The 15,723-nt window shown below is 42.8% G+C and overlaps 1 protein-coding gene and 1 long non-coding RNA gene across 4 annotated transcripts; both read right to left on the reverse strand.

Moving 5' to 3' along the window:
* Positions 1-959: 959 nt before the first annotated feature.
* LOC141763768 (uncharacterized) lies at positions 960-1,350 on the reverse strand. Its single transcript, XR_012593160.1, has 2 exons — positions 1,244-1,350; positions 960-1,100 (listed from the first exon to the last, which is right to left on the reverse strand). It is a non-coding gene; the product is annotated as an uncharacterized LOC141763768 (long non-coding RNA).
* Positions 1,351-1,405: 55 nt separating this feature from the next.
* Positions 1,406-14,435, reverse strand: LOC141763767 (zinc finger Y-chromosomal protein 1-like). Of its 3 annotated transcripts, none has more exons than XM_074628483.1 (4): positions 14,298-14,435; positions 5,602-5,832; positions 3,879-4,250; positions 1,406-2,959 (listed from the first exon to the last, which is right to left on the reverse strand). In XM_074628483.1, exons 2-4 carry the CDS (start codon positions 5,828-5,830, stop codon positions 1,536-1,538), a joined length of 2,025 nt encoding a protein of 674 aa, XP_074484584.1. In that variant the 5' UTR covers positions 5,831-5,832; positions 14,298-14,435; the 3' UTR covers positions 1,406-1,535. The 3 variants fall into 3 exon arrangements, with proteins under 3 accessions (XP_074484584.1, XP_074484586.1, XP_074484585.1); XM_074628485.1 differs by having other exon boundaries at positions 14,265-14,433; XM_074628484.1 differs by having other exon boundaries at positions 14,331-14,432.
* Positions 14,436-15,723: the final 1,288 nt, after the last annotated feature.

Genomic DNA, 15,723 nt, shown 5'->3' on the forward strand with positions numbered 1-15,723 from the left:
AGAGGTTTAGAAGGAGAGGAGGAGGTGTAGAAGGAGAGGTGTAGAAGGAGAGGAGGAGGTGTAGAAGGAGAGGTGTAGAAGGAGAGGAGGAGGTGTAGAAGGAGAGGAGGAGGTGTAGAAGGAGAGGAGGAGGTGTAGAAGGAGAGGAGGAGGTGTAGAAGAACCAGAGAACTGATCGTTAAAGTTTCTTTAGTTTTTATTTCCAGTTTGGAGAAATTGATAATCGATCATCTCAGATCAATACTTCTGATTAAAGGGTCAGAACAGAGTTGATCTCTTAAAGGGGCGGTCCATCTCTGACGTAGCTTAGCACAGTAAGCTAATCAATAAAGTTATCAGTAAAGTGAACGCTAGCTGTAGCTGTGAGCAGTCTGCCGTTCTGAGAGCTTAAATCAGTGGTTTTATGAATGGAGTCTGGTGTTCAGTCCTCCGTCACTACGAGCTGCCTGACGGAGGGCTGAGCTGTTACATCTCCACCAGACTCCATTCACAAAACCACTGATTTAACCTCTCAGAACACGGAGAGCTGCTGTTCTACCGCTGCATCAGAACATGGAGAGCTGCTGTTCTACCGCTGCATCAGAACATGGAGAGCTGCTGTTCTACCGCTGCATCAGAACATGGAGAGCTGCTGTTCTACCGCTGCATCAGAACACGGAGAGCTGCTGTTCTACCGCTGCATCAGAACATGGAGAGCTGCTGTTCCACCGCTGCATCAGAACATGGAGAGCTGCTGTTCCACCGTTGCATCAGAACACGGAGAGCTGCTGTTCCACCGCTGCATCAGAACACGGAGAGCTGCTGTTCCACCGTTGCATCAGAACACGGAGAGCTGCTGTTCCACCGTTGCATCAGAACACGGAGAGCTGCTGTTCCACCGTTGCATCAGAACACGGAGAGCTGCTGTTCCACCGCTGCATCAGAACACGGAGAGCTGCTGTTCCACCGCTGCATCAGAACATGGAGAGCTGCTGTTCCACCGTTGCATCAGAACATGGAGAGCTGCTGTTCCACCGCTGCATCAGAACATGGAGAGCTGCTGTTCTACCGCTGCATCAGAACATGGAGAGCTGCTGTTCTACCGCTGCCACTCTAAGTGACTAAGTCAGGACACAGACGGATAGAAAAACCTGAAATAATAATAATAATAATAATAATGGACCTGCCCAAACTCATGTCACGGGTTCAAAATGAACGACCCGCTCGCAGAACCTTGTGAGGTCTGTCAGGAGGTTCTACCCACATTCTGTCTGACTGAACATCTCAACATGGTCCGGTTCCATGGTCCGGTCCGGTTCCATGGTCCGGTCCGGTTCCATGGTCCGGTTCTGTTCCATAGTCCGTTCCGGTCCGTTCCGGTTCCATGGTCCGGTCCCATGGTCCAGTTCTGTTCACTGTCCTCAGAACTCCAGACCGGCTGTAATCCACAAACTTAAAGGTCCCAACGTGAACTGAAGGCGGTCTGAGCGCGCTCAGTCCAGAGGGTTCTGCCGTCAGTCCAGAGGGTTCTGCCGTCAGTCCAGAGGGTTCTGCCGTCAGGTCGTGACGAGCTGCTGAACGGCGTCCGTCTCATCGCTCGCCACGACCTCACAGCCTCCGGCGTCGACGGCCACCACCGTCTCTTCCTGTTTGTACGTCAGAGCCGGCATCATGTCGTCGTCAAACAGGATGGGCGGGGCTTCCTCCGCCGCCGCTTTCCCCACGCCGTGCATGCGCCTCTTGTGCTGCTGCAGGTTCCCGCGGCGGTTGAAGCGCGCGGCGCAGAGGTCGCAGGCGAACGGCCGCTCCCCGGAGTGGATGATGACGTGTCTGGCGAGCTGCGAGCGGCACTTCTTGTCTTTGCCGCAGATGTGGCAGACGAAGGTCTGCGGCGGGCGCGCTCCGTTGGCGTGAACGACCTCGCGGTGCCTCTTCAGGTGGCTAAGGCGTCTGAAGCTGCGGCTGCAGAAGTTGCAGCCGTACGGCCGGTTCTCGCTGTGGATCAGAGAGTGACTCGCCAGCAGAGACCTGAATTTGAAAACCTTGCTGCAGATCGGGCACGGGAATGCCTTCGCCATCGCCGCGCTCCTCCTGCGCCCGATGCCGTGCGGCGCCTCGTTCACTCTGACCTTCAGGTGAACGCGTACGTGGTGCTGCTTCAGGCAGGCGACGCGCTGGAAGCTGCGCAGACAGACGCCGCAGCGGTGAGGCTTGTCGGCCGAGTGGAGGCGGGAGTGAGCGGCGAGGAGCGCCTCAGATTTTAGCCGCTTCCCGCAGACGCCGCAGGTGAACGGCGCGTCTGGCGACGGGTCCTTCTCGCCGTTGGCTCGGTTGGCGTGGACCAGGATCTTGTGGCGTTTGAGCTGGTACTGGCGGCCGAACTTGCGTCCGCAGATGTCGCAGAGGTGCGGCCGCTCTCCGGTGTGCGTCTGGAAGTGGACCGCCAGCTGCGAGCGGCATTTAAACTCTTTGCCACAGAAGTCGCAGAGCAGCGAGCTCTGCTGGTGAGGCTCGGCGGCGCCGTCGACGTGGGCGATCTTCTTGTGGTGCTCCAGGTCGTTGGTCCTCATGTAGGCTTTGTGGCAGAGGTCGCAGCGGTGAGGTTTGACCCCCGAGTGGATGACCTCGTGCGTCTTCAGCCTGGACCGGCAGCTGAACGTCTTCCCGCAGACGGCGCACAGCCACGCCGTCACCTCGCGCTGCTTCTCCAGCTTGGCCACGCCGTTGGGGTGCAGCCGGGTCAGGTGGTGCTGCAGGTTGTCGCGGCGGTTGAAGCGCAGCTCGCAGAGGTGGCAGGCGAACGGCCTCTTACCCGTGTGGATGAAGGAGTGGCGAGCCAGACTCGACTTGTTCTTCATCACTTTACCACAAACGTCACACACGGTGCTGTCGGGCTCCAGCTTCACCGCGCACAGAGGTGCATGCTGGGACGCCGAGTCCAGCCGGACGTCCTCGAGAGCCGCGGCAGAAGGGTCCACATCTGGGGGGACACCGAGATCAGAGAGGAAAGAGTTAATAATGAAACTGATGTCTAAAAAAATAATACTAATAAATCCAGTCCAATTTTTAATTAAATAAATAAATCTCAAATATAGAAAATAAAATTTAAATAATACAAGAAATTCAATTACTATAGAAAAATAATATTTTATTTATATATATATATATATATATATAAAAATAAACACAAGATACTTTCTAAAAATGCATATAAACAGATAAATATTTGATAAAATAAAAATAAAATAATGAAACAAAAAAATAAATAATTTTGTTTCCACTTCATAAATCAAGTTTTCAAATGAAATCTGATAAAACTGATAAAATAAATAAATAAATAAAAAACTGTATTAATAAAATAATACAACTAAATCCTAGAAGTATATATAGAAAATATAAAAAATAAAGTTTAAATAACACAAGAAACTATATAAAAATAATATTTAAAAAACTATATATATATATATAAAAAATAAACACAAACATAAAAGATAATTATAAAAATGCATATGCATAAAAGGATAAATTTGATAACACAAAAACATTAAAAAATAAACTAAAAATAAATTTAAAAAACTGTATTAATAAAAATAATAAAAATAAATCTCAAAAGAATATACAGAAATATGAAAATGTAATTAAAATAATAATAATGAATAATGAATAATGAATTTAAATAGATATATATTTGATAAAACAAAACCATTAAAAAAATTAACAACAAATAAAACTATTACTCTTAATACTACAATACAATACTACAAATACAAAAATATATATATCAAAAAATGTATCCCAACTAAAGTAGTAAAATAGTATTTCATATTTAATAAGATCCTGTTGTTGATGGTGAGGTGGAGTCAGAACTTAATGGACTGAAGTTTTGTTTCCTCACTCACCTCCTTCAGGTGGAGTCCAGGTGGGATCACCCGAGTCCTCCTCCACCACCTCCTCTTCCTCGTCCTCGTCCTCCTCCTCCTCGTCCTCCTCCTCGTCTTCCTCCTCCTCCTGTTGGAGGTCAGTAACAGGTGACACGCGGCGGTGGCGACGCTGAGACGGACTTGTTTTGGCGGTGTTGGACCTCTGAGGTGGCGGCCTCCTCTGGGACCGGGACCTGGACCTGGACCTGGACCTGGACTGGGTGGGTTTGATGGGTTTGGGTCTGCTTCTGGTCCGGGTGCTGGGGGTAGTGGTGCAGTGCTGCAGCAGAGCGCCACCGTCTGGTCCGTCGGATCTCACTGCGAAACACTGCAGCAGCATCTCAGAGGAGCCTGCAGACAGAGAGGTCAGAGGTCATGACCTTCAGGCATGACCCTGGTCTCAGCAGCGGTCTGAGAGATGCTGTTAACAAATGATCTGATAACTGATGTGTATGAAACCATGTCTATCATCTGGTAACCATGGTAACGTGTCTAATAATACCTGCAGCCACTCTGTTTATAAAGAATAACTCATTCTGTTGTCTCTCTTTATATCTACCATCCTGATGTTCTGTTTATAAAGAATAACACATTCTGTTGTCTCTTTATATCTACCATCCTGATGTTCTGTTTATAAAGAATAACACATTCTGTTGTCTCTCTTTATATCTACCATCCTGATGTTCTGTTTATAAAGAATAACACATTCTGTTGTCTCTTTATATCTACCATCCTGATGTTCTGTTTATAAAGAATAACACATTCTGTTGTCTCTCTTTATATCTACCATCCTGATGTTCTGTTTATAAAGGATAACACATTCTGTTGTCTCTTTATATCTACCATCCTGATGTTCTGTTTATAAAGAATAACACATTCTGTTGTCTCTCTTTATATCTACCATCCTGATGTTCTGTTTATAAAGAATAACACATTCTGTTGTCTCTCTTTATATCTACCATCCTGATGTTCTGTTTATAAAGGATAACACATTCTGTTGTCTCTTTATATCTACCATCCTGATGTTCTGTTTATAAAGGATAACACATTCTGTTGTCTCTTTATATCTACCATCCTGATGTTCTGTTTATAAAGGATAACACATTCTGTTGTCTCTTTATATCTACCATCCTGATGTTCTGTTTATAAAGAATAACACATTCTGTTGTCTCTCTTTATATCTACCATCCTGAAGTTCTGTTTATAAAGAATAACACATTCTGTTGTCTCTTTATATCTACCATCCTGATGTTCTGTTTATAAAGAATAACACATTCTGTTGTCTCTTTATATCTACCATCCTGAAGTTCTGGGACTTTACTGTGGAGTCCTTTCACTATCACGGTATTGATGGGTGTATGAAAGGGTTAACTCGCGTTGATCGACTTGCCTTTGGACCCGGGTCGAGGGGTGGGTCAGACCAGGGTCGATTTCGATGGGAATTGCACGGACCAGGGTCGCTAACAAACGGGGCGGGACAAACCTATTCGGCTGCGAATGAGGGCGCACAGTCCATGACGTAACTGTCTCAGGTCGCCGTAGCAGTCCGTGACGTAATATTGGTAGATGACGGGACGGTGAGGGACAACGTAGTGTAACGTCAAACGAACATAACAAGGCTGCTGAATGAGAGAGACATCTCCATTAAGGGAGACTCTCAGGTGTCTCTCAGTACAGGTCAGAGTGACCAGGTGAGTCTCACCTGAGTGTCTCCAGCTGAGCTGCTGAGTCAGCAGGTCCACCTGGACAGCAGCGTCTCTCCTCTCTGCTGAGTCGCTCTGACAGCCCACCTCCTTCCTCTCCTCCTCCTCTGGACTCTCCCACTGACAGCCCACCTCCTTCCTCCTCTCCTCCTCCTCTCCTTCGTCTCTCAGCAGGAAGACACAGAGCTGTTCTCCTCCTCCAGGAGGCTCCAGGAGTCCAGAGGACATCTCTGAAACAGAGGACACGTCATGTTCATCACTTGTTCAAACATCAACTCTAATGAATTCTGTGTTGCAGCAGTTACAGCTGAAGCATCCCTCTGGTGGCGGTGACACGCTGTTACTGATGTTACTGATGTCACTGATGTTACTGATGCTACTGATGTTACTGATGTCACTGATGCTACTGATGCTACTGATGCTACTGATGTCACTGATGTCACTGATGTCACTGATGTCACTGTTGTTACTGATGTTACTGATGTCACTGATGTTACTGATGTTACTGATGTTACTGATGTTACTGATGTCACTGATGTCACTGATGTTACTGATGTCACTGATGTTACTGATGTTACTGATGTTACTGATGTCACTGATGTTACTGATGTCACTGATGTCACTGATGTCACTGATGTCACTGATGTCACTGATGTCACTGATGCTACTGTTGTTACTGATGTCACTGATGCTACTGATGTTACTGATGTCACTGATGCTACTGATGCTACTGATGTCACTGATGTCACTGATGTCACTGATGTTACTGATGTCACTGATGTTACTGATGCTACTGATGTTACTGATGTCACTGATGTTACTGATGCTACTGATGCTACTGATGTCACTGATGTCACTGATGTTACTGATGTCACTGATGTTACTGATGCTACTGATGTTACTGATGCTACTGATGTTACTGTTGTCACTGATGTCACTGATGTCACTGATGTTACTGATGTCACTGATGTCACTGATGTCACTGATGCTACTGATGTCACTGATGTCACTGATGTCACTGATGTCACTGATGTCACTGATGTTACTGATGCTACTGATGCTACTGTTGTCACTGATGTCACTGATGTTACTGATGTCACTGATGTTACTGATGTCACTGATGCTACTGATGTCACTGATGTCACTGATGTTACTGATGTCACTGATGCTACTGATGTCACTGATGTTACTGATGTCACTGATGCTACTGATGTCACTGATGTTACTGATGTCACTGATGCTACTGATGTTACTGATGTTACTGATGCTACTGATGTTACTGATGTCACTGATGTTACTGATGCTACTGATGTTACTGATGCTACTGATGCTACTGATGTTACTGATGCTACTGATGTCACTGATGTTACTGATGTTACTGATGTTACTGATGTCACTGATGTCACTGATGCTACTGATGTCACTGATGTCACTGATGCTACTGATGCTACTGATGTTACTGATGTCACTGATGTCACTGATGTTACTGATGCTACTGATGTTACTGATGTCACTGATGTTACTGATGCTGCTACACGCTGTCACTGATGTCACTGATGCTACTGATGTTACTGATGTCACTGATGTCACTGATGCTACTGATGTCACTGATGTTACTGATGCTACTGATGTCACTGATGTTACTGATGTCACTGATGCTACTGATGTTACTGATGTCACTGATGTCACTGATGTTACTGATGCTACTGATGTTACTGATGTCACTGATGTCACTGATGCTGCTACACGCTGTCACTGATGTTACTGATGTCACTGATGCTACTGATGTTACTGATGCTACTGATGTCACTGATGTCACTGATGTCACTGATGCTACTGATGTCACTGATGTTACTGATGCTACTGATGTCACTGATGTCACTGATGCTACTGATGTCACTGATGTCACTGATGCTACTGATGTCACTGATGTCACTGATGCTACTGATGTCACTGATGTCACTGATGCTACTGATGTTACTGATGCTACTGATGTCACTGATGCTACTGATGTCACTGATGTCACTGATGTTACTGATGTCACTGATGTCACTGATGCTACTGATGTCACTGATGTCACTGATGCTACTGATGCTACTGATGTCACTGATGTCACTGATGCTACTGATGCTACTGATGTCACTGATGCTACTGATGTCACTGATGTTACTGATGTCACTGATGTCACTGATGTCACTGATGCTACTGATGTCACTGATGTCACTGATGCTACTGATGTCACTGATGTCACTGATGTCACTGATGCTACTGATGTCACTGATGTCACTGATGTCACTGATGCTACTGATGTCACTGATGTCACTGATGTCACTGATGTTACTGATGTTACTGATGCTACTGATGTCACTGATGTTACTGATGCTACACGCTGTCACTGATGCTACTGATGCTACTGATGTTACTGATGTTACTGATGTCACTGATGTCACTGATGTCACTGATGCTACTGATGTTACTGATGTCACTGATGCTACTGATGCTACTGATGTCACTGATGCTACTGATGTCACTGATGCTACTGATGTCACTGATGCTACTGATGTTACTGATGCTACTGATGCTACTGATGCTACTGATGTTACTGATGTCACTGATGCTACTGATGCTACTGATGTCACTGATGCTACTGATGCTACTGATGTTACTGATGCTACTGATGCTACTGATGTTACTGATGCTACTGATGTCACTGATGTTACTGATGTCACTGATGTTACTGATGTCACTGATGTCACTGATGCTACTGATGTCACTGATGTCACTGATGCTACTGATGTTACTGATGTTACTGATGTTACTGATGCTACTGATGTTACTGATGTTACTGATGCTACTGATGCTACACGCTGTCACTGATGTTACTGATGTCACTGATGTTACTGATGCTACTGATGCTACTGATGTTACTGATGTTACTGATGCTACTGATGCTACACGCTGTCACTGATGTTACTGATGTCACTGATGCTACTGATGTTACTGATGTTACTGATGCTACTGATGCTACACGCTGTCACTGATGTTACTGATGTCACTGATGTTACTGATGTTACTGATGCTACTGATGTTACTGATGTTACTGATGCTACTGATGCTACACGCTGTCACTGATGTTACTGATGTCACTGATGTTACTGATGCTACTGATGTCACTGATGTTACTGATGTTACTGATGCTACACGCTGTCACTGATGCTACTGATGTTACTGATGCTACTGATGTTACTGATGCTACTGATGTCACTGATGTCACTGATGCTACTGATGTTACTGATGTCACTGATGCTACTGATGCTACTGATGTCACTGATGCTACTGATGTCACTGATGCTACTGATGTTACTGATGCTACTGATGCTACTGATGTTACTGATGTCACTGATGCTACTGATGCTACTGATGTCACTGATGCTACTGATGTCACTGATGCTACTGATGTTACTGATGCTACTGATGCTACTGATGTTACTGATGCTACTGATGCTACTGATGTCACTGATGCTACTGATGTTACTGATGTCACTGATGTTACTGATGTCACTGATACTGATGCTACTGATGCTACTGATGTTACTGATGCTACTGATGTTACTGATGTCACTGATGTCACTGATGTTACTGATGTTACTGACGCTACTGATGCTACTGATGTCACTGATGCTACTGATGTTACTGATGCTACTGATGTCACTGATGTCACTGATGCTACTGATGTTACTGATGTCACTGATGTTACTGATGTCACTGATGTTACTGATGCTACTGATGCTACTGATGTTACTGATGTTACTGATGCTACTGATGTTACTGATGTCACTGATGTCACTGATGTTACTGATGTTACTGACGCTACTGATGCTACTGATGTCACTGATGCTACTGATGTTACTGATGTCACTGATGCTACTGATGCTACACGCTGTCACTGATGTTACTGATGTCACTGATGCTACTGATGCTACTGATGTCACTGATGCTACTGATGTCACTGATGCTACTGATGTTACTGATGTTACTGATGCTACTGATGCTACACGCTGTCACTGATGCTACTGATGTCACTGATGCTACTGATGTTACTGATGTTACTGATGTTACTGATGCTACTGATGCTACTGATGTTACTGATGCTACTGATGTTACTGATGTTACTGATGTCACTGATGCTACTGATGTCACTGATGCTACTGATGCTACTGATGTCACTGATGTTACTGATGTTACTGATGCTACACGCTGTCACTGATGCTACTGATGCTACTGATGTTACTGATGCTACTGATGTCACTGATGTCACTGATGCTACTGATGTTACTGATGTCACTGATGCTACTGATGCTACTGATGTCACTGATGCTACTGATGTCACTGATGCTACTGATGTTACTGATGCTACTGATGCTACTGATGTTACTGATGTCACTGATGCTACTGATGTCACTGATGCTACTGATGTCACTGATGCTACTGATGTTACTGATGTTACTGATGCTACTGATGCTACTGATGTTACTGATGCTACTGATGCTACTGATGTCACTGATGCTACTGATGTTACTGATGTCACTGATGTTACTGATGTCACTGATACTGATGCTACTGATGCTACTGATGTTACTGATGCTACTGATGTTACTGATGTCACTGATGTCACTGATGTTACTGATGTTACTGACGCTACTGATGCTACTGATGTCACTGATGCTACTGATGTTACTGATGTCACTGATGTCACTGATGTTACTGATGCTACTGATGTCACTGATGTCACTGATGCTACTGATGTTACTGATGTCACTGATGTTACTGATGTCACTGATGTTACTGATGCTACTGATGCTACTGATGTTACTGATGTTACTGATGCTACTGATGTTACTGATGTCACTGATGTCACTGATGTTACTGATGTTACTGACGCTACTGATGCTACTGATGTCACTGATGCTACTGATGTTACTGATGTCACTGATGCTACTGATGCTACACGCTGTCACTGATGTTACTGATGTCACTGATGCTACTGATGCTACTGATGTCACTGATGTCACTGATGCTACTGATGTCACTGATGCTACTGATGTCACTGATGCTACTGATGTTACTGATGTTACTGATGCTACTGATGCTACACGCTGTCACTGATGCTACTGATGTCACTGATGCTACTGATGTTACTGATGTTACTGATGTTACTGATGCTACTGATGCTACTGATGCTACTGATGTTACTGATGTCACTGATGCTACTGATGTCACTGATGCTACTGATGTCACTGATGCTACTGATGTTACTGATGCTACTGATGTCACTGATGCTACTGATGTTACTGATGTCACTGATGCTACTGATGTTACTGATGTCACTGATGTCACTGATGTTACTGATGTCACTGATGTCACTGATGCTACTGATGCTACCTACGCTAGCAGGGTTAGCTTTAGCTACATGCTAACTTTAGGTCGACATGCACCGAAAAATAAACAAACCGAGTCGGGACATTAAAACGACTCAATAACTTCAGTCTCATGCAGTAGAGGACCACCAACACCACCTCACACATCAACGGCCTCTACCTGGTGGAACTACAGTCTGTTTAGTTTAGAAGGAAGACAACGGTACACAGAAAGATGTCCTGCCATGTTGATTTGAATGGGGATGTCCGTTCTACTCCTATTCCACTTCTATGACAGCACTACTGTAGAACAGTGAAGTTATGGAGTTATTGTTTCAGAATAGGTGCTGTAGTGTGAAGACATTACGGTATCACTGCACTTCATAACACGGACGTTACTGAATATCTTTCAAAAGGAAAATTCACCAAAATGATATCAAATCAACAAGCCTTATAATAAGTCTTATAATAAGCCTTATAATAAGCCTTATAATAAGTCTTATAATAAGTCTTATAACAAGTCTTATAATAAGTCTTATAATAAGTAGTTTAACCAGGAAGAGACCATTGATGTGTGAAGATATTTCTGGTGGTACTATACTTTAGAATAGTGAAGTTATTGAATATTTTCTCCGATAGAAATTCAACAAAAATTATGCCAAAGTACATTTTTCCTAGATAAATACTGTAGTATAACAACAGGAGACCTCTGGTGGTTGGACTGACGTTGACGGTACTATACTGCATGAGACGCAAGTTTTTTTGTTTTTTTTTAATACTTCAATACAATATATAATACATTTGCATGTTCAGATTTCTGCAAAATGATTTGATGATTATTAAATAATATAAAAATAAATGATAAATTATACAACAAAATGCAAGGAAAGGAAAAGATGATTAAAAAACAAAATAAAAAACAAACAAATAAAAATCTGTTCTGTTAAACAAGTGGAATAAATTAAAATGTCTAAACAATTTAGAAGTTTTGAGTTTTAAAGGTCCCAGATTGTAAAAAGTGAGATTTTCATGTCTTTTATATAAAGCAGGTTTAAGTGACTTATAAATACTGTGGAACTATCAAACCGCTCAACATACAGAGAAACACACTGTGCTGTGATTAACATGAGCTAGTAGCTGGTTGCAGGTACAAAGAGCCCTCCATGGTGTTTGAACAACGTTTCTCTGATCAGTTATTGATCAGTTATTGATCTAGGAGATTTGAATGTGTCAATAACTGTAGTGACCTCTAGAGCTGTCAGATAGATGTGGTGGAGTAAAGAGATCAATAGTTCCCTCTGAGATGTAGTAGAGTAGAAATACTGCAGTAGAGTAGAGTACTCTGATCACACACTGAGGACACACTGAGGACACTGAGGACACTGAGGACACTGAGGACACTGAGGACACTGAGGACACTGAGGACACCGAGGACACCGAGGACACTGAGAACACACAGGACACTGAGAACACTGAGGACACTGAGAACACACAGGACACTGAGGACACTGAGAACACACAGGACACTGAGGACACTGAGAACACACAGGACACTGAGGACACACAGGACACTGAGGACACTGAGGACACTGAGGACACACAGGACACTGAGGACACTGAGAACACAGAGAACACACAGGACACTGAGGACACTGAGGACACTGAGGACACTGAGGACACACAGGACACTGAGGACACTGAGAACACACAGGACACTGAGAACACACAGGACACTGAGGACACTGAGGACACTGAGAACACACAGGACACTGAGGACACTGAGAACACTGAGAACACACAGGACACTGAGGACACTGAGGACACTGAGGACACTGAGGACACACAGGACACTGAGGACACTGAGGACACTGAGGACACTGAGAACACACAGGACACTGAGGACACTGAGGACACTGAGGACACACAGGACACTGAGGACACTGAGGACACTGAGGACACACAGGACACTGAGGACACTGAGGACACTGAGAACACACAGGACACTGAGGACACTGAGAACACTGAGAACACACAGGACACTGAGGACACACAGGACACTGAGGACACTGAGGACACTGAGGACACACAGGACACTGAGGACACTGAGAACACTGAGAACATACAGGACACTGAGGACACACAGGACACTGAGGACACTGAGAACACACAGGACACTGAGGACACACAGGACACTGAGGACACTGAGAACACACAGGACACTGAGGACACACAGGACACTGAGGACACTGAGGACACTGAGGACACACAGGACACTGAGGACACTGAGAACACACAGGACACTGAGAACACACAGGACACTGAGGACACTGAGGACACTGAGAACACACAGGACACTGAGGACACTGAGAACACACAGGACACTGAGGACACTGAGAACACACAGGACACTGAGAACACACAGGACACTGAGGACACTGAGGACACACAGGACACTGAGGACACTGAGGACACTGAGAACACACAGGACACTGAGAACACACAGGACACTGAGGACACTGAGAACACTGAGAACATACAGGACACTGAGGACACACAGGACACTGAGGACACTGAGAACACACAGGACACTGAGGACACACAGGACACTGAGGACACTGAGAACACACAGGACACTGAGGACACACAGGACACTGAGGACACTGAGGACACTGAGGACACACAGGACACTGAGGACACTGAGAACACACAGGACACTGAGAACACACAGGACACTGAGGACACTGAGGACACTGAGAACACACAGGACACTGAGGACACTGAGAACACTGAGAACACACAGGACACTGAGAACACACAGGACACTGAGGACACTGAGGACACACAGGACACTGAGGACACTGAGGACACTGAGGACACTGAGAACACACAGGACACTGAGAACACACAGGACACTGAGGACACTGAGAACACAGAGGACACTGAGGACACTGAGAACACACAGGACACTGAGGACACTGAGAACACACAGGACACTGAGGACACACAGGACACTGAGGACCAGTCTGAGTCTGTCTACTGACTAATACACTCAACTTCCTCTAGCACATGATAACATGCTAGCAGCACTAGCAGCACTAGCAGCACTGCCAGTGGAGGGGTTAGCTGCTGCTGCTGCTCTAACAGCATCACAGTGCTAGCAGCATCTGCTGCTAGCACTGTGATGCTAGCAGCAGCAGCTAACCCCTCCAGGTGTGATAACGGTAATACAGGTGTGTCGTGTCTACCTGCTGGCTGAGGGTCAGGTGTGTCGTGTCTACCTGCTGGCTGGGGGTCAGGTGTGTCGTGTCTACCTTTAGCTGGGGGTCAGGCGGAGCTGGAGGAGGATGGTAATAACTGTAACACCAGCAGCAGCTAGCTGAGCAGCCAGGCCGCACCGGAAACACTTCATCTTCTTCTGTGTCCTCTCAGCTTCCGGCCGGAAGTACGCAGCGGAGGGTTAATGCTGCCCCCCAGAGGTAAAAAATGAACATGAACTAACACATATACTAGAGAAGATGTATTACACATTCTCTGAATGTTAATAATATATCATCATCATAATAATAATAATATATCATCATCATAATAATAATATATCATCATCATAATAATAATAATATATCATCATCATAATAATAATATATCATCATCATAATAATAATATATCATCATCATAATAATAATAATATATCATCATCATAATAATAATAATATACCATCATCATAATAATAATAATATATCATCATCATCATAATAATAATAATATATCATCATCATAATAATAATAATATATCATCATCATAATAATAATAATATATCATCATCATAATAATAATAATATATCATTATCATAATAATAATAATAATATATCATCATCATAATAATAATAATATATCATCATCATCATAATAATAATATATCATCATCATAATATATCATCATCATAATAATATATCATCATCATCATAATAATAATAATATATCATAATAATAATATATCATCATCATCATAATAATAATAATATATCATCATCATAATAATAATATATCATCATCATAATAATAATATATCATCATAATAATAATAATATATCATCATCATAATAATAATATATCATCATCATAATAATAATAATATATCATCATCATAATAATAATAATATATCATCATCATAATAATAATAATATATCATCATCATAATAATAATAATATATCATCATCATAATAATAATATATCATCATCATAATAATAATATATCATCATCATAATAATAATAATATATCATCATCATAATAATAATAATAATATATCATCATCATAATAATAATATATCATCATCATAATAATAATAATATATCATCATCATCATAATAATAATAATATATCATCATCATAATAATAATATATCATCATCATAATAATAATATATCATCATCATAATAATAATAATATATCATCATCATAATAATAATATATCATCATCATAATAATAATAATATATCATCATCATAATAATAATAATATATCATCATCATCATAATAATAATATATCATCATCATCATAATAATAATATATCATCATCATAATATATCATCATCATAATAATATATCATCATCATCATAATAATAATAATATATCATAATAATAATATATCATCATCATAATAATAATAATAATATATCATCATCATCATAATAA

Source organism: Sebastes fasciatus, unplaced genomic scaffold (assembly GCF_043250625.1).
Source record: "Sebastes fasciatus isolate fSebFas1 unplaced genomic scaffold, fSebFas1.pri Scaffold_38, whole genome shotgun sequence".
NCBI classification, from domain to species: Eukaryota; Metazoa; Chordata; class Actinopteri; order Perciformes; family Sebastidae; genus Sebastes; species Sebastes fasciatus.

Coding starts and splice junctions, on each gene's coding strand:
- LOC141763767 (XM_074628483.1), bottom strand. CDS start 5,830: ATGTCCTCTGGACTCCTGGAGCCTCCTGGAGGAGGAGAACAGCTCTGT. Junction 4,251..5,601: donor GCTCAGCTGGAGACACTCAG/GTGAGACTCACC, acceptor CTCTGTCTGCAG/GCTCCTCTGAGATGCTGCTG. Junction 2,960..3,878: donor CTGGACTCCACCTGAAGGAG/GTGAGTGAGGAA, acceptor GTGTCCCCCCAG/ATGTGGACCCTTCTGCCGCG.